The sequence below is a fragment of the Bombus bifarius genome, unplaced genomic scaffold (assembly GCF_011952205.1).
Source record: "Bombus bifarius isolate JDL3187 unplaced genomic scaffold, Bbif_JDL3187 scf7180000008199, whole genome shotgun sequence".
Classification (NCBI taxonomy): domain Eukaryota; kingdom Metazoa; phylum Arthropoda; class Insecta; order Hymenoptera; family Apidae; genus Bombus; species Bombus bifarius.
The window spans coordinates 559,953-579,033 of NW_022884505.1; the positions used below are offsets into that span (position 1 = coordinate 559,953).

Below are 19,081 nucleotides of genomic sequence, written 5' to 3' on the forward strand. Positions count from 1 at the left end.
TCATAATATATAATTTTTAAGCATTTGGGTATAATCAAAAGAGTGATTTATATATTAGTCAATCGAGATCTAGATACTAAATAACGCAATTAACAAATACGTTTATTGTTGTACAAAATGAATAGAAACATTAAAAATGCACATGTCTTGAATATCTCTTTTATTTTTATTTTATCATATTTAATCAATATGTATTGTATCTACCTAGCCATTAGTATATTTAAAAATCACAGTCTTAGTTGAAGAATTGACAGCAGAAAATACTATCTGTATCCTATCCATATAGCAAATGTTTACAATGTACATAGTTTGCTTCTGCATACATACACGTAGTATGTATCCTAAATGAATAATTATGTATATGTGTTATGTACAGTAAATTGGATTATGTTGATCTACACTTTCACTGTTGTGCGTAATTGTAATATTTTTGCCCATTTTCCATCAATATAGAATTTGTTTGTGCACAATTGCATTTTTAATCATGATATTTAAAAATTCAGCTAAAATAAAAAATATTTAGTTATTAAATTTTTTGGTATTTTTTTAACATTCTCGTAACAATTATGTACATTTTAACTGATAGCAGAAAATGTCTAAAATAATATAATTTATATAGTTTTCAATTATTAGATTTTGGTATTCCGGATTTCAAAATTTACAAAATATAGACAACACATCATAATGTACAAGGATAAAAGCATGCATTCCAATATTATCATAAGAAAATCAAAATTTGTAAGGAAGACCCAAATAATATTACTGCCCTATATAAAATATAGAAAAAAAATTGAAACATTTGGTAAAAAACATTTTTGTACAAATGAATCACTGCTTTAAGATATCTTTGCAAATAGATGCTAAGAGTGTAATCTCGCTTATCTCATGTACTAGCAATATACTTAATTTATATAGTGTAGTAGATATTTTTAGATATCTAATACTTAATATATTAAGAATTATTCAGAAGATTTATTCGGAAATGATTTATAATGAAATATACCATCTATATTACTAAAAAATTGCAACTTGAATAATCTTCAAAGAATTATCAAATTATATCATAACATTTAATGATATATATTCATTATAAATCTAATTCTAATATAAGTGCAAATGTACAAGATTCCCACTTTGATTTGAATATCTAGAAACAAAACTTAAAAATGGTAAAACTTAATAAACTACTAATTATTCGATGGAAATTGGGCATTACATAATATTGGTAGGCTATTCTGATTTGACTAACTCTAATGAAATAATTTATTCATATAATTTGAATATATGTAAACTCCTTTACAATTTGATTTAATCTAATATGAAAATGATTCCACGATTATTCTTTCAACATAATATTAATTGAATCTAAAATTAATATATACATTTTTACAAGAGATTTTATAATAAAATATACTGCAAGAATAATTATACATTAACAAATATTTCAATGCATTAAAATATTAAAAACAGTTATCTCAAATAGAATAGCCTACATAATGTATACTTTAGAGATCTCTAAATAGTATATATCATATATTTACATCAAATTTCATTATTTACAGAAACATAAAAGCATTATTACTTTTAATAAACATAAATTGATTTATAATTTAAAGTGGAATTTTCAAATAAAAGATGTACTAGTACGGGAAATACAACGTTTTGCAATTTCACTTACAGAATACAACTTGTATATAGTATATAAATTATTCGTCGAATTACATGTGTTGTATTTATTACAAAGTAATCGTAATGAATTTAAAACATTCTAGAGTTAAACATCATCATTGAACCTAATAAATAAATTTAAAAAATAAATACATTAAGTCAAAGTATTTTTGTCAGAAAGAGAATAAACACACATCTAATAATATAATGAAAAAAATTAAGCCTGTACAAGTTGTATCCTATAAAAAACATTGTACTTTGTTCTATACACAGAAAACATTTCTCTGCACATTATCTTTTGTTTAGTTCACGAATAAGTAAATTTAGAAAAATATTTTGTTTATGTTAAATGAATTAAATTTTCTACTTCTCTTATATGACACTAATATAATGTCTTTTATCTACTCATTGCAACATAATGATAAAAAAAGGGCTAGCCTAGTTACAACTTCATTTAATATTACCTAGAAGTTATTATAGTTCATATTTCCCTTTTGTTTTTAAAATGTGGGTAAAAGATGTACCTTCAATATTTGATACTATAAAAGCAACTCAACTCTTTGGTTACACAAGGAGAGCTAGGTTGCATACTTTTCTTTTTAAATGGCAATAATTAAATGCTCCATAAGTGCAACCACTGGAAAGTATTCTATTCTGATATTTCATTGTTTTTCAAAAATTTATAATCTGTGATTATATCATTAAAAATTGCAACAAATGTTAATATCCGATTTAAAAAAAAAAAGATATACAATCGTAACTCAGTCTGTGTAGTTTTTGAACTACAAACCACAATAGTGTATTTGCACTATACAAAAGATTATGTATATGTCTCTAGCTATTAAAATTAAATTATCCAACGGAGTAATATTTGTACCAGAAAAAAGAAGGCAATTCTTCTAGTTTCAATAACATAAAAGAAAAAGATTGCAGTATTTGTAAAACGAATATTTACAAACATGGAATATAGATTATGAAATTAAAATTGTCTGCAATGGCAATCGATTAAGTATAGTAAATTCCATATAAAACATCTCTATCATATTAGAAAGACATATATACCATGAAAATGCTTATATTTTGCCATCTAATTCGGTACAAAAGACGCTTTTCTTTTTACCTAAGCTAAAAAGGGCACCTGATGATGATTTGAACAGTAAAATATGAATTTACTAGCTATAAACTTCTAACATGAAGACAAATATTCTACAAAAAGGAATGATGTGTGATGTACATTAACGATTAAAGTTTATGAAAAACGTCCAGGTTGTTAATACTTAGGTTGTTTAGAAGTAGCAAAACATCGTCTTGCTTGCGTAAAAGCATATATGTTTGTATATCTTTTAAAGTCTTAATAATAAGACTTCCAAAAATTATTGTAATGTTTTTGTTCTGACTTCATATTATGCACAAGTTAAAAAATTTCCTCTTTTCCAGATTTATAAATCAAAACAAAAAAGGAGAAAGAATCTTGAAAAACGAAGCACACTGAATGTTACATATATGAATGTATCAATATAAAGAATGGTATGCTTAAAGTACCGCTCGTACGTATGCAGCATGCATGTGCAATACTGTAATGAGTGGTGTGTGTGGCACCAGGAATGTAACGTAATATATAAGAAAAACATTATATTATAAGCTGGCTGTCGTCAAACAGTAATACACGAGATCAGCTGCTGACAAAGTTGACTGTACTGTAATTGGTCCCCACTAATTCTTCGCATCTTAATGCCTTTTACTTCCTTCTCTTCTGATTCACATACTCTAAGTTCAATTTGAACACCACCTGGGTATTCTAAACTAAGCCCGCCACCTTTCACTTCTTCTCTAGAGAAGACAAATCCTTTTGGAGGGGCTCTTGCATCTATAATTTGTTTTACACGACCTAATATAGCTTCTGAATTCAACCTACTCGATTCATCAGATAATGTAACTTCAACTTCTGTAGGTATTGACGTATTTAGTGGCCTACCGATACCGCGTGTAATACTAGGTCTCAATGGGTCACATGGTTCAGAGATGATGAAGCTGGGAAGAGGACTGTAATGAGGTAACGTATCTTCGAGCGAATCAGGCGATGGAGATGGTGAAGGTGAACAACTAATTAGTGTTACTTGTCCCCCAAGATCTGTTACAGATATTTGAGGTGGTACCTAGAACAAATAATTACAATATGATAACTATTTTAATAGAATATTATATAACATATATAATATATATATATATATATTTCAATATAGAAAATTATAATTCAGCAACAATTTGTTAAATAAGTTTAACAATAAGAAAGTTATTTATTTACCCTTGGTATTTCTACAGGGTGTTCTTCTTGAATCATATCCAAAGCTGGACTGTTACTAGGCGAATAACTAACTGGTGTGGTAGCTGGTGATCTATGGTGTCTTAATGGACTCAAATCTAATGGTGTTGCAGGTGGTTGCGTTGGAGTACCATGAACTATGCTGCCCTGTACTGCTGCTGTAGTTAATCCACTTAAACCTAACAATAAAATGAATTATATTATAGTTTTAAAAATTTTCTATTTAGACTTTATATATCATACAACAAACAACAAGATTAAAAATACCTTGTGTGATTGCTGCTACCCCTCTTTCATGTACAGGAGATCCAGGAATACTTGCAGGACTATGTGATGGTGACGCTAACCTTTGCAACTGTTGATATTCTTGCTGAAGTGCCTGAATCCCAGGTCCAGGGGGACCAGAACCTTCGGATGCTCTTCGAACAGGAGAATATCTTTCTGTAGAAACATGAGTACTTGGTTCCTTATATGAATCTCTGTTGCCTACTAAAAACAGCAAAACAAAATAATGTATTATTTAATTATTATAATTATACAAATCACACACTTGTATATATGATACAATATAAATAAGCATGTAAATGTGTTAACAGTGAATATACAATACTTATGGTAATTCGTTTTTCTATTTATACAAAACGCAAAAAACCACACAAAAATTACCAGTGCTAGTATGATACAATGGATTCTTCTTAGGATGTGTAGATCCTCTAAGATGTGTTGGTAACAGCCGTGATGGGAGGTAAGCTCTATTCATCCTAGCTTCCACCTCCATTACCATTTCCGGATTTATAACTACATGCATATTACCAACCAACGAGGCATGGTAGTGCAGTAGACACAAAAAACCATGCAAAATCAAAAATAAAATCAAATATAATGAAGTACATGGCAGATAAAGTGCACATGTATATTATTTAAATAAAATTATATACGAATTTAAAATAAAATTATTATTCAAATATATTTACATATAGTATGTAACATTATACTAGTAGTGATAAATAATACACAATGATTATAATATTTATAGTAACAATATAAGATTTTGTCACATAAGGACATTTATCATGCAATATACTATTGTCAAAATAAAGAAACAAAAATACATACCAATATGCAAATATTGCAAAAGCAAAGATATAAACAAGGCATGATAATACTTACAACTTAGAAATGAAGAAATATAGCAAGCTTTTAAACTAATTGATACAGCAAATCATAATAATCAACTTTCGTCGAAGTGATATAAAACATGTTGTAATAAAGTGCATTGATAATGTGCACACAAATACCTGAAAAGGATAATCCACAGTACCTGGTCTTTGCATAACGGCAGTAACACCACTTCGTCTTCTTCTATCGCTACCGCCACTTCCACTTCCACTATTATTACCATTTGCATCACCATTTCCACTATTAACTCCAACATTTAATGACTGAGCACATGGTACCAAAGTTGGACTTCCACTTTGTATCTATATACAACATGAACAAATTAGTCGTGCTGCAAACTAATGTTTTAATAAATATTTCATAGCGTCATAGTATTTATTTTTCTTACAGGTTGTAAGTGTTCTCTACTACCAGGTTGACTCCATCCTCCATCTTCAGTACCACCAGAATTGCTGCCATGTTGTTGATAGAAGACATGAAGATTAGCTCCACCATCCGAAGCTCTTCTTCCAAAACTCCCCGCTATAATTAATAAAATGTTTATTAAAAAGTGAAATGATTTATTAAAATAAATTGTAGTATATATTACTTACTTGCTCCCATCACAGGAGGAGGCTTTAATAAATGTTGATCTTTGATTTGGAAGTTTTGAGGAGGTTGATGTTGTACTAAAGGAAGGTTTAAGGGTAGATTTGTATGAGGTAACACTTGAGGATCAGTATTATTATACTGTAATATAGGAAGGAGTCGTAATGCAGGATCGCCTGTAGTATGGTTATAGTTATAAGGATATGATGTTGGTGGCTGATGAGCTGTATCACCAGGTCCAACTGTGTGTCTTCTTGTTGTGTGATAAGGTGTGCCAGGTGTAAGTTGCAATCCACTTCTTTCTTCTGTTTCTGCTTCTGTATCACCAAACTTTTGAACAGCAAAGAAGAAGAATATGATTTTGAAATACATGCTGCTAGATAACAGGATAAAATGCAATATTTACCTTTTCTAACTGATGTGCTCCATCAGGAGCATAATCTCCTGGTATACTTTGAATACTAGGTAAACTAGGCATTGTTGGTTCTAATCGGTCAACAAGAAGATTATATATTGCTGACACATGGTCAAAAGCATTTCCTTGAACTGCTTTTAACAATGTTTCTGGACTAAGCCCTGGTAATCTTAACATATTTTCTATCACTACCTGATTTAATTGTGGTGGCACATTTTCAGGATTACACCTGAGAACATATATTAAAATAAATAAAATACCTCTTTCATATATTTATTGTACGTATTTTATTAATATTTATATATTACCCTCCTGGTTCAGGTTCTGTTGTACCATCTCCACCCATCCAAGAGTGTGCTAAAATTTGTGAAATACTTAAACGTCGTTCTGGTTCTACTACCAACATATGTCTAATCAGTTTCTCACATTCTAGAAAAAATTGATATATTTGTCAAATGTATATATTTAAAACACATAATGGAGTACAATATGTTAAAATTATATAAATTTGTACATTTACCTGCAGACATAAAAAATGGTATTCTGAATTTCCCTGAGATTACTACAGAACGTAGTAGTTGCATTGTGGGTCCATCAAATGGTAATGCACCACAAACCAACACATACAAAACAACACCTAGGCTCTATAATTACAGATGAAATATTTAAATTATAAGAATTTTTTGTTATTTTAATACATTGTAATAATAATATGACATACCCATACATCAGCCCTTGGACCATCATAGTGCTTTCCTTCAAAAATTTCTGGAGCAGCATATGGTGGGGACCCACACCAGGTGCTAAGTGGGACACCTGGAGTATATTCGTTACTAAATCCAAAGTCTGCAAGTTTTATATTATTGTCTGCATCAAGTAGTAAATTCTCAGCCTAAAATAATAATATATACATAGTTATGTTATATACAAATACCAACAATTTTTTCATTTTTTTGAATTTTTCATAAATTTTTGAAATATTTTAAAAATAAATTTTTTTGCATTTAAACCTTAAGATCTCGATGAACAACTCTCTGTTGATGAAGGTAACGAACAGCAAGAACAATTTGACGAAAAATTCTTCTTGCTTCTGGTTCTGGCATTCTTCCATTCCGTACAAGGTGATCAAATATTTCTCCTCCTGGAGCATATTCAGTAACTAAATATATCATTTTCTCTGTTTCCATTACTTGGTACAATCTTATAATATGTGGATGCCTTAATCGTTTCATTATATGTACTTCACGAAAAATTTTTGCTAGATTTTCTTCATTTAATTTTGTTTTATCTATTATTTTGATAGCAACCTATAACAGAAATATACATATTACGAATTTATGACTGTTAAGAAATATCACGAACAAGTAACGTTTAATGTGTTCAGTTTAATTTGATATTTTGTTATTTTAAAAAACTTAAAACACAACATGATCATTAGTAATATATATCATCTATTAACACAAAATGTTTACAAATTTTTCAAAGCACATAAAAGATCATTAAAAAAGAGATGTATTTTTTATATAATTCGTATTTAATTATAAAAATTAATTGCATTGCAGTACCAGAAAATTAATATATAAAATTGTAGTAATGTAATATATTTGATTTAATTACTACATGAAAACAGGAAAACATAAAAAGAGGAAAAACAAGACAAATGAATGCAAATTAAAAAAAAATACTACATGCATAGGATCATATAGAATCAATACATATCGAATCAATAAATTTCTATATGAACATTAATTGACGGTATTTTTATTTTTACTTTTCAATGATATCCAATCTATTATCATTAATAATGATTTGAAAAAACATCCAACGAACATATTTCAATCGATGTAATAGTATCTGTTGGTAACATAGGTTCGCGAAACATTCTTTCAAGTTATTAGCTCTCTTCGTGTTTTGACACATTGTTATTACATAGAAAGCTTTTATGATGCGTAAAATATGATATAATTTATATGTCCATGCCGTTATCCAAAGATATAACGACAAAATGACGGGTGTTCGTGTTTGTGAGAAAAATGCGTTAACAATGGACTTACCTTCGATTTAGTCACAACGTGGGTGGCCATTTTAACAACGGCAAAATTTCCCTTGCCAATAGTCTTTTCCAATTCGTAATAACCGACACGAATAAGTTTGTTGACAGAAAATTCTTGCGAAACTTCATTGTGCGACGTCGTCGCGGATGCCATTTTTTAATCACTTGTCTCGCTCAACTCGTTACCAATCATTTACTGTTTAGTACATTAATATTTCCGCTAGGGGTGCTACGGCTAATCGACACTTCTGCCATCTAGTAAAATAATTCAAATTAAAAAATCAAAAGAAATCAAGTATTATTATCAATTGCGAAAAAAAAATCCTAAAACGATGTTTCGTATAAAAATGATTTATAGGATAGAATAAATGAAATCTGTAAGAAGGGTTCATGAATTATCTATAGTTATTGATTATATGCATTGTTTGTTTACTTTTTTTACGGAGTTATGAGATAAATCCTTATACGCCATCTATGCAAGTAAATATTATTCATGAAAATTAATAAATAGAAATATATAGATTTGAGTTCGTTGATCCTTTTTTTTTAAGTTCACAGAGCATTGAATGTATCATCCTTAGTTTGTATACATACATGTAAAACATCTTTACATATATGAAACATAAAAAACTGTCGCTTGTTTCTTAAATAAACTAATAGATTTTTCATTAAGCATTCATTTTACTTTTAAGTAGTTTCTCAAATATGACAGAAATATATTAAATATTAATATTTTCAGGGAAATGAATCTTCGATGAAAACTTTTCATTATAACATATTCTATTTTCATCTAACTTCTTCACTTCTATGTCGTTGCTATAATCACAGTATTCACCGCGAAACTGCTACGTAGACGAAAACAGATTGTTAAACGCTGTCAGAAATGGTATTTTAGTTAGAATGTTATAGAAAAAAAATTGAATTGTTTTAGCAGGTACAATAGAACTGATAACTTAATATTAAATGGCAATGGGAAAGTATTAATTCGATGAAGTAAATATCTTTCATTTATTCAAAAAATACATCTTAGAAAATGGAAGAAAGTACAATACTATGGATGCTTTCACTGGTAATGTTAGTCGGTTCCTGTATAGCTGGATCCTTGCCATTAGTCATGAATTTATCTGAGGTAATGTCCTTTTCATTTGACGATAGATGAAAAGAACAATTTTTTTATCTATCATTTTCTGTGATTGTCATATACTTAAACTACTGATTACAGATTCTACAAAGAACCCCATGATCATGAACATCATGAACCTTTAATCTTTCTAGGATAAATTACAACTGGTTTCGATACTTGGTGCTGGACTTCTTGTAGGCACTGCGCTAGCTGTGATTATACCTGAAGGTATAAGAGCATTGTTTACTGATGGAAGCAATAGTGATCAAGGAGTTCACAGTTAGTATTTCACTATAATATTTATAATGAAATAGTTTTTTATATATGATAAACATACATATTTTGTATCTTTTTTATAATATAAGATATTAATATTTATATTTGTAATGAACAGAAATATTTTTCATATTTTGTATTTTAGTTTTATATAAAAAACTATATATACAGCCAATTAAAATACTTGAAATCCCTTTAGATGTAATTTGATATTATTTCAGTAAAACTTAATATTTTTGACCTCCACTTTTTAGGTGATCCTCACTCCTTAATAGGTATTAGTTTAATACTTGGTTTTGTATTTATGCTACTGATTGATCAATGTTCAGCTAGAAGAAGTGGAGTAAGAGAAAGGAGTGTCACTGCCACCTTAGGTCTCGTAGTTCATGCAGCAGCTGATGGAGTAGCATTAGGAGCTGCTGCAACTACATCACAGGCTGATGTAGAATTAATTGTTTTTTTAGCAATAATGTTACATAAGGTAAACAAAATAAATTAAGTAGTTTTCCGTATCTAAGAAGAAGAATGTTAAAAATATATGTAGTAAGTGTTAAATAAATAACTCAGGTATTTTTTACAGGCACCTGCTGCATTTGGTCTGGTATCATTTTTACTACATGAGGGAGTAGATAGAAAAAAAATTGGTAGACATCTTTTAGTATTTTCTTTAGCTGCACCTTGTCTTGCTCTTGTAACATATTTTGGTATTGGGAAGGTAAATTGTTTTAAGATTAAATAATGAAATGAATCCTTAATATATATTCTCGGAACATTAATGTAAAATTGATATACTTATATATATTTTTAGGAAGGGAAAGAAACACTTAGTAATGTTAATGCAACTGGAGTAGCAATGTTATTTAGTGCAGGTACATTCCTATATGTTGCAACAGTACATGTTTTACCAGAACTAATGACAAGAAATAGTGGCAACTATACACATCTACCAACTGCCGAAAATGTTGCAGTGTCTTCTTCTGGACTAAAAGTTAAAGAAATATTAGTTTTAGTATTGGGCTCCCTTTTACCTGCATTAATTACGACTGGTCATCATCATTGACAAAATATCATACAAAAAATACATCTTTTTTTCACTATGTGTAATATAAAATGTCCCTCTCATTAAAAGGTATAATATTTTAATATATTCCATGATTTTTATATAAAATCATGAAGTGACAACTGGAAAGTTCGTCAATTCAGACACCTGTTTCAATAATAATCAAGAGATATACTTTTATGTACTGTACATAATTGTAGAAAGGGCATATCATATTATTATATATTTGTATAAATTTAAAGATAAAAGAGTAAGACACAGAGTTATATAAAATAACGCAAAAAACATTTCTATCAAGTTTTCATTTTCCAATGAAACTTCATAAATGTTATTTATTAGTAAATGGAACTTTGAATATAAAAAATAAATTAAAGGACTTTTTTATTGCTCCATATTGATTATACTATAAAACTTTTTTGTATTATACTTTTAAAGTTTTATTCTATTGTTTATACTATAAAAGATATGTTTTAAGAAATATATTTCATATTGTAACATAGCAGTACCTGATTAATAATATAACATACTACAATTAATTTATTTCATCTATTAAAATCCATATTTTTAATTTTTATATAAAATATTTTAAGAAATCATAGTAGGAAGTTCTTTATACTCATGAGATTTTGGGACCGTAAATTATCTGATTCTTATCAAAATATACATTATTTTATAAGGATAGATTGAAATAATTTTAAAAAATTGTTGTTATATCAATCCATTTATTTATAAGAATACTACAAGAATATTTAAATAAATATAACATCTGACATACAAATATATATATCTTTATGCAATACATTTCTTTTTACTAGTCTAAGTTGCTAACATTAAATTAAAATTTTTTTGTATCTTTCAGTACTTTTGCTTTGATCCGTTGACAACTATAGTGTGTCATCAATAACTCACATTGCTCAATTTTTTGGTATAATTAAAGTAAGATAAATTTCATGGATTAAGAAATATTTAACAATATGAATGACTTAGATGTCAGACAAAAGTGCGTATATATACTAAAAATATTTTGCAAAAATTATATATATAAAATTAAATACATATGTATTTAAATCTATTATGGCTCCCAAGACAAAATATGCATATAAAATTCATATGGTAGTCAATATGTTAAAGTGAAAGAATAGAATACCTGTATAAACAAGCAAAAAGAAAATTTGTATAAACACAAAATATAATACAATTCAATATACATACTTGTACAGAGGTTACAAAAAGTATTGATATACCCCAGTATTTAGTACCTGATTATAGTACCTACACACTAATTAATCTAATCCAAGTATATAAAATTTCGTACCATTTAATAGTACATATTTTCATATGGTTACAAAAATTTAATACTATGAAAACAAAATGTAGAACTCGATTAAAAAACGCTTCATTGGAAAATAAGAACATGTGTTAATATTTCTTGTAGCCACTGTATATTTTCAGGTGCGAAAGTAATATTTCGAATTTAAGCGCTAGTATAGTTAGTATGTAAGTACATGCTGTTCCGAAACTGGGATGACGATCGTGTCCTTTATTATCACAAGCCGTGGTGGAACACACAGCTGTAATTCACAACAATGGTGGTGCCGGTCGTGTTTTAGGTTAAAGTTGCGTGGTTTTCAGTAACTTTAGTCCAATTAGCATTGTGAAAAATGGACAATAGGATCACAATATGTGACCCAGACGAAGAAGAAATTAACAATGAAATATTTCGGGATATCGAGCCAGTCACGTGGATCAATGATGATCCGAACTATGATTTGGATGAGATCAACATGTTCTTCCATAGGGTGGATTCAGATCAGATTATATACGAAGAAAAAAAGAAAAAATGTAAATTTATCGGTAAATATGTTATGGGTGATGTTCTTGGTGAAGGTAGTTACGGAAAGGTGAAAGAAGTGTTGGACTCAGAGACACTTTGTCGAAGAGCCGTGAAAATCTTGAAAAGGAAGAAACTTCGTAGAATCCCAAATGGAGAGCTTAACGTTCAACGGTACGATTAAAAAATTTTAATATTTCCTTTATATCTTATTTATTCATGAAATAAAATCGATTAAAACAATTTTTAATTGCTAATACTATGCAGTCAATCTGTTGAATTTTGTAGATATGATACCACATGATTTCTGTTATATTAAATCTTATTTTTTATTATTTGTACAAAACATAAAGAAAGAGCAATATTTACTCGTATGATATTCATATTAATCCAACAAGAATGAATGTACAAAATAGAATAATACACGTAATGTAAACATTTACATTATTAGAATCGTTAAAAGTTTAATGTAACATTACATAACATTATAAAACTTATAACAATTATTTTAGTATATACAATAAAATTAAAATTTATGTGTGTATTATTATTCTTAATGTAGTTTATTTAAAAAACACAATGTTAGAAATCATAAATATTTACTGACAATTTATAATTTATACAATACCTTAGAAAAGAAGGCTACGTTGATACATAAAAGTAATATATATCTTTTAAGACATATATATGATTACTTTCTAGAATTCTAAATACTATTTATTCACATTCATTAACAGGGAAATAAGACTATTAAGGATATTAAAACATAAGAATGTAATTAACCTTGTAGATGTTTTATATAATGATGAAAAGGAGAAGATGTACCTAGTTATGGAATTTTGTGTATGTGGATTACAGGTAAAGTTCAAAAGCCTTACATGGTTTATTTTAGAATGTGTTATACACATATGCCTCTATACATTGATGTTTGATTGTGTTTAAAGTTTTAGTGCAACCTGTGTGATAATTAATTCAACATTTCTATATATTTGTAGTGCTTTTATAAACATTTGAAAAATTTTTTACTATATATTATAAAAATATTTAAAACTGATTTATCTTATATATTCAGTATAAGAGTAAAAGATATAGTTTTAAAATTAATTTTTTAATGTAATATGTATCAATAGACAGTATATATAACAAAATTAATATTTTAATCTAATTAACTCCATATGATATAATTTTTGTAATTTAGTATAATAGCTTTTTACACTTTAAAATCTGTTATTTTATGTATAATAAAAACCTGCATGGAATTAACAACAATTAGATTTCTATTTATTAGATTTTTTGCAGGATATGTTGGGAAGCACACCTCTTAAGAAGCTTCCAATTTGGCAAGCACATGACTATTTCTGTCAGTTACTGGATGGTTTAGAATACCTCTACAGCAAAGGGATAGTACATAAAGATATAAAACCAGGGAATTTATTATTAGCATTAGATGGCACATTGAAGATTAGTGATTTTGGAGTTGCAGAGGTATATATTTAACTTATTTTTTTTTTATTATACTAATGTAATATTTAAATTCAAGTGTTCCAAATTAATAAAGTTAAAGTTTGTGTTAATAGAATAGATCATAAACTAAAAGATTACATTGTACAATTTTTTACGTTTTTATTAGGCATTAGATATGTTTTCTGAAGATGATACATGTAAAATGGGACAAGGATCACCAGCATTTCAGCCTCCTGAAATTGCAAATGGCTGTGAAACATTTTCTGGTTTTAAAGTAGATATATGGAGCAGTGGAGTTACATTGTAAGTATACTTTTCTATAAGTTATATTTATTTACTTGTTGTGTTAAAATAAGTTATATTTACAAATCAAATTCTATTTTTCATAAAATATAATATAAGGGGATTTAGCAAACACTTTTTAATAAGATTATAAATATTTTATAGGTACAATATAACTACAGGTCAATATCCTTTTCAAGGCGATAATATTTATAAATTATATGAAAATATAGGAAAAGGTGAATATACTATACCTGAAGAAGTAGAAGAGCCACTAAAATCTCTTATACAAGGAATGCTGCAGAAAGACGCAGATAAAAGATTTACTTTGCAACAAGTTAAAAAACACCCATGGACTATATGCAGGCATCCTAAAACGCAAGAAGAAGTGCCTATACCTCCTCTTAAAGGACATAAATGGCACAGCATGACCGTACTACCGTACCTGATGGAGTATCATTACGGAGGTGACGACAATCCTACGTATTATACCGAACATCAGCTAAATGGTATGTATTTTTATTCTTTTTTCTTTTTAGTTAGATTTTTTGCATTGTGCTATGTGTTATTGTATTTATGTATTAAAGCTTAAATTTTTGTTGCGATAATATTTGATATTAATTTGTATTCTCACAACTAACAGAAAGGTAAGATAAAATCTGCATGTATAAAGACACCAATAAGAAATATACAAACTAGATGTTAGTACATTTGTGGTATAATACATTACAGTTCATAAGTAGCATTTATGCAACGATTTGTTAATTATATTATTTTATAATTGAATTAATAATTTTATCTAATACAAACATTCTATAACTGTATTTTAACAGAATTAGCGTAGTATTTGTACATATTTATTTATAAATTAAGATGTCTTGCATAATTTGTATAGATTATTTTAAATTGAAGACAAAGGAAATTGTTATTAAAAGTTGGTCAAAAACTTATCTATCTTTTTTATATACATTATTAGAAAACAATTATCATTAAAGAGAATATATATTTATACAAATTATAATTATAATAAAAGTACATAAACACTTGAATAAAATACAGCTTTTGCTTTTCAGATTCTAAACGGAATACTGAACAATCTTTTTCAAATCGACTACTAGTATTCTTATCAAAGACATGCACCATTCTGTAACAATGACACGCTTATATCTACCTATGATGTTGCGAGCTGACAAAAACGGGTACTCTCTATATAGTGTATACCCTGTTTTGCCCCTATGCCTTTTGTAACATCTAAAGTTATATATAAATTAATTATGGAATTAAAATCTTTAACTCAACAATGTTTTCGAATAGTTCTATGTATTAGCTTTTGCAATGTGTCATGCATATTTTAAACTGTGTGTAGTAATATTATAACTATTGCAATGATGACTTGTTTTGTATATTGCACGATTAACTATAGTTATTATATTATATACATTAAAAAAAAAATAAAATTAACCCTCATAATATAAATTTATAAACAACTACTAAATAAGTTTGTCTTTTTTTTTTGTCCAGAAGAAAAACGGCTTCAAGAAATGGACAAAATTAGTGAAGACCAAAAAACTACTTGGAATAGTCACAACAGCAAACCAAATTCACATCAAAGTAAACGGCGATGGCGCAAACCAATTTCATGTATTAACGTTAAGAAATTTCCGTCTTGTAAGCCATCGTGATTTGACTCATTACCATGCTTATCTTTTATTATATATTTTCCTGACTATGTCAGATACAAAGTTTCTCTGCAATGGAGATGACTGAAAATTTAATAAATGCTGAACCGTGCTAGAATAACGACCCAGCTACAGCTCGAATTGAGTATGAAATTTGAACTAATTCAAAAACATTGAAAATGTAAACATTTGTGATATTAATATTAAATAGTCATAGTAGATAATTCATTATGATCTATTAATTATGAGGTTAGTGACTCGACATCCAAATAAAGTGATTTTCTTTCATGTGCCATAATGAAGTTACAATTATTAAGGATATCTGTTGTTAAACGTCTTTTTTGTACAATTTCTTTCTTTTTTTTTTTTATTAACTTAGGCGATAAAAAGATTTAAAAGGCAACACAGAGAAAATTATAAAATTATTTTTAGTATCCTTTTCACAATCATCATTTTGCTATTGTTCTATTACTCTCACATTTTATAAATTAAAAAAAGCGTGTTACTCTGAAAGGAATATGTGTGAGTTTTTTTACTAACTTTGACGTTGTAAGAGTTTGTACTCGTTTTTATCTTTTCAGTGGAAAGCAGAAACTTTTGTTTATTAAACAAGCTTATTTATATAATGCATCAACAAACTATTTGTAATATAAAAACTTTATGACCGATGTTATAATGGGGGATAAGGTTATTCGAGCATACAAAGAGAATATTTGGTGCTGACTAATATCAAACATATGTCACAAATATTGTTTTAAATCGACATTGAAACTTTCCTCCAATATATGTACATGTTAAAAATATTTTATATATAATTGTTATTTAGAAAATATGATCTGTGTTTGTAGACTGCATATATATTATAGTATTATCATCGTGAGATGACTTATGAACACTTAACGCAATTCTTGTAACATGACTTAATATAAAACATCGATTCTTCTATAATACAAGAATATTGAGGATTGTTTCACACATACTTATAATAGATATTATTAAAGCGTACTTGAGTATCATTAAGGATAAATACAACATTGTTGATTTATATGTCTACTTTTAAATTTTGTACTAAATATTCCATATTCATGCTTTAAATATTACACCAAGTATTGCCAATGGGGTGTGATAAATTTGGCGTGTATAAAATCTTTGTACAGGAACACATACATACATATATTTCAAGTACGAATTGTAAATGTAACAGTTAAAAGATATACGACCATTTCGACGTTTAGATATATTATGTATCTAATACGCTTCCACAATAGAATTATTTATTTCAAGAAAGAAATATTAACAAAAATTTTATTGCAGGAATAAGAAATATTCTTTTTAGAATAAGCGAAGATCAACGATATCGATATCGATGTTATTTTAAATATGCTTATTTCGCCTGCGCAATTTATACAAAAATAAAATCATAAATTATTCTCTTTCTCTCTTTCCTTGACGGAATTAAGGTGCCTAAATACTGCCAAGCACTGAAAGCACATGGAAAATGGTTATACTTTTTATGATTGTACATATTATAAACAATAAAGAATTATAATTATTTTTAGTTACGTAAAGAATGAACGAAATAATAATTAAGAAGTAGGAGCTCATATCAAGTTTATGTGATAATCAAATCTTGCTTTTCTGGTTAAAAACTGTTTATTGTAAAATTTATTGTATGTGTTACTTTAAAGAATATGAGGTATTAGATAAGAAGTGTATGATAACTTTATGGGAAAATAGGGAATATTGATGACATCAAGTTTGGATACTGCTTTGTTAATTACCTTTGATTGAATATTTGTTATTTTACTTATATTTTTCAAATTTAGTAATATGCAAAATAAAATTAACAAAACTGATAGTAAATTTAACAAAAAAAGGACATATACATGAAAATATATGTGTACTATTTTTATATATCAGTAGTATATAATGTCCCCCAATATTTTTTTCAATTGTAAACTTCTTTTTTCCTCAAATATTAATACAAAGTTGTAACTAAAAGGTTAAAAAGAACTATTAAAATTAATGGAGTGATCTTTTAACATGTTTAATTATCATGCTATAATAAAATTTGAATAAAATAGTTTTTATAACAAATATAATTTGTTACTATTGATTTTTAATATAATTTTTAATATTTCTAACGTAAATAATTTGAATTAAATAGTAGATATCATCATAATTTTAATTATTAATACAAATGAAATAAAATTTGTAAATAAGAATAATAAATATAACGCGAAACAGGCCCAATGCAATGAAGAATTGCATGAAAAATTTAAGCTGTATTATTATAACATACTGTATGCATATTTAAAAACCGATCAGTATAAAAATTAAAAATTATTGCACAATTATATACACTAATGTAATTACATAGTTTGTAATTTTTAATTGTAATATAATCATATTTGTATACAAACTATCAAAACAAAATAAGAGTAATATCAAGTGAGCGACATTATGATTATTATTATGTTTTATTTTTTATGTATAAATTACTAATTAGGTAAAATGTAGATAGATAATAACATTTTTAATCACTATACTCGATCAGATTTTATTTTACTTTTACACATATTACATATGTCGTAAATTTATTATTGTAATATATTAACACAGATATGATTCACATTACATATTTATCAAGTATAACTATTAGTATTTAATATTGATATACAGATTTTCTTGTAGACAATTTAACTGTATATAAATACATATGTCAAATTAAATGAAATTATTCAATACATTTTCACTACACTGAGAAAGTAACATGAAACAAATTATTTAAATAACTTGCACAAAATAAATTACTTATTTATAACATGCACAATAATTTCAAAATTAATTTAGAATTTATCTAAAATCAAATTAGTTTTCAACTTTAATTAATAAAAAATATTCATCTTTTCATATATTTCTTATCAATTGCAAAAAAGTAAATATTTCTTGGAATGGTTTTGTTTATCTCTAAAAGGCATTAACTGTAGATGCTACAAACATCAATACTAACGCACATACATACATACATACATACATACATTTACAACTAGAATACAGCAAACTGTAAAGTAATAATAAGTACATAGCAGATTGTTATATGGATATACATTACATACAAGTGAAGGCATACAAATATA

The 19,081-nt window shown here is 27.3% G+C and overlaps 3 protein-coding genes across 7 annotated transcripts; 2 read left to right on the plus strand and 1 right to left on the minus strand.

Moving 5' to 3' along the window:
* Positions 1–145: 145 nt before the first annotated feature.
* Positions 146–8,426, minus strand: LOC117210114 (serine/threonine-protein kinase SIK3-like). Of its 3 annotated transcripts, none has more exons than XM_033452801.1 (13): positions 8,228–8,426; positions 7,184–7,480; positions 6,895–7,065; positions 6,694–6,817; positions 6,482–6,602; positions 6,165–6,402; positions 5,764–6,088; positions 5,559–5,692; positions 5,313–5,472; positions 4,658–4,789; positions 4,259–4,477; positions 3,974–4,170; positions 146–3,824 (listed from the first exon to the last, which is right to left on the minus strand). In XM_033452801.1, the coding sequence occupies exons 1-13, from the start codon at positions 8,378–8,380 to the stop codon at positions 3,321–3,323; spliced, it is 2,775 nt and encodes a 924-aa protein (XP_033308692.1). In that variant the 5' UTR covers positions 8,381–8,426; the 3' UTR covers positions 146–3,320. The 3 variants fall into 3 exon arrangements, with proteins under 3 accessions (XP_033308692.1, XP_033308691.1, XP_033308693.1); XM_033452800.1 differs by having other exon boundaries at positions 4,259–4,480; XM_033452802.1 differs by lacking the exon at positions 4,658–4,789.
* Positions 8,427–8,962: 536 nt separating this feature from the next.
* LOC117210134 (zinc transporter ZIP9) lies at positions 8,963–10,972 on the plus strand. 2 transcript variants are annotated; one of them, XM_033452857.1, is made up of 5 exons: positions 8,963–9,355; positions 9,502–9,628; positions 9,880–10,106; positions 10,206–10,340; positions 10,434–10,972. In XM_033452857.1, the coding sequence occupies exons 1-5, from the start codon at positions 9,260–9,262 to the stop codon at positions 10,683–10,685; spliced, it is 837 nt and encodes a 278-aa protein (XP_033308748.1). In that variant the 5' UTR covers positions 8,963–9,259; the 3' UTR covers positions 10,686–10,972. The 2 variants fall into 2 exon arrangements, with proteins under 2 accessions (XP_033308748.1, XP_033308749.1); XM_033452858.1 differs by having other exon boundaries at positions 8,967–9,355; positions 9,449–9,628.
* A 1,182-nt stretch (positions 10,973–12,154) lies between these two features.
* Positions 12,155–17,828, plus strand: LOC117210126 (serine/threonine-protein kinase STK11). 2 transcript variants are annotated; one of them, XM_033452844.1, is made up of 6 exons: positions 12,155–12,690; positions 13,254–13,374; positions 13,816–14,001; positions 14,147–14,283; positions 14,428–14,771; positions 15,336–15,461. In XM_033452844.1, exons 1-6 carry the CDS (start codon positions 12,347–12,349, stop codon positions 15,410–15,412), a joined length of 1,209 nt encoding a protein of 402 aa, XP_033308735.1. In that variant the 5' UTR covers positions 12,155–12,346; the 3' UTR covers positions 15,413–15,461. The 2 variants fall into 2 exon arrangements, with proteins under 2 accessions (XP_033308735.1, XP_033308734.1); XM_033452843.1 differs by lacking the exon at positions 15,336–15,461 and adding an exon at positions 15,784–17,828 and having other exon boundaries at positions 12,347–12,690.
* Positions 17,829–19,081: the final 1,253 nt, after the last annotated feature.

Excerpts from the sequence above, each read along its gene's own strand:
- LOC117210114 (XM_033452800.1), bottom strand. The coding sequence starts at position 8,380 with ATGGCATCCGCGACGACGTCGCACAATGAAGTTTCGCAAGAATTTTCT. Across the intron at positions 7,481-8,227 it reads ACGTTGTGACTAAATCGAAG|GTTGCTATCAAAATAATAGA; the intron begins GTAAGTCCATTG and ends TTTCTGTTATAG. Across the intron at positions 6,603-6,693 it reads ACCATTTTTTATGTCTGCAG|AATGTGAGAAACTGATTAGA; the intron begins GTAAATGTACAA and ends AATTTTTTCTAG.
- LOC117210134 (XM_033452857.1), top strand. The coding sequence starts at position 9,260 with ATGGAAGAAAGTACAATACTATGGATGCTTTCACTGGTAATGTTAGTC. Across the intron at positions 10,107-10,205 it reads TAGCAATAATGTTACATAAG|GCACCTGCTGCATTTGGTCT; the intron begins GTAAACAAAATA and ends TATTTTTTACAG. Across the intron at positions 10,341-10,433 it reads CATATTTTGGTATTGGGAAG|GAAGGGAAAGAAACACTTAG; the intron begins GTAAATTGTTTT and ends ATATATTTTTAG.
- LOC117210126 (XM_033452843.1), top strand. The coding sequence starts at position 12,347 with ATGGACAATAGGATCACAATATGTGACCCAGACGAAGAAGAAATTAAC. Across the intron at positions 14,002-14,146 it reads GTGATTTTGGAGTTGCAGAG|GCATTAGATATGTTTTCTGA; the intron begins GTATATATTTAA and ends CGTTTTTATTAG. Across the intron at positions 14,284-14,427 it reads TGGAGCAGTGGAGTTACATT|GTACAATATAACTACAGGTC; the intron begins GTAAGTATACTT and ends AATATTTTATAG.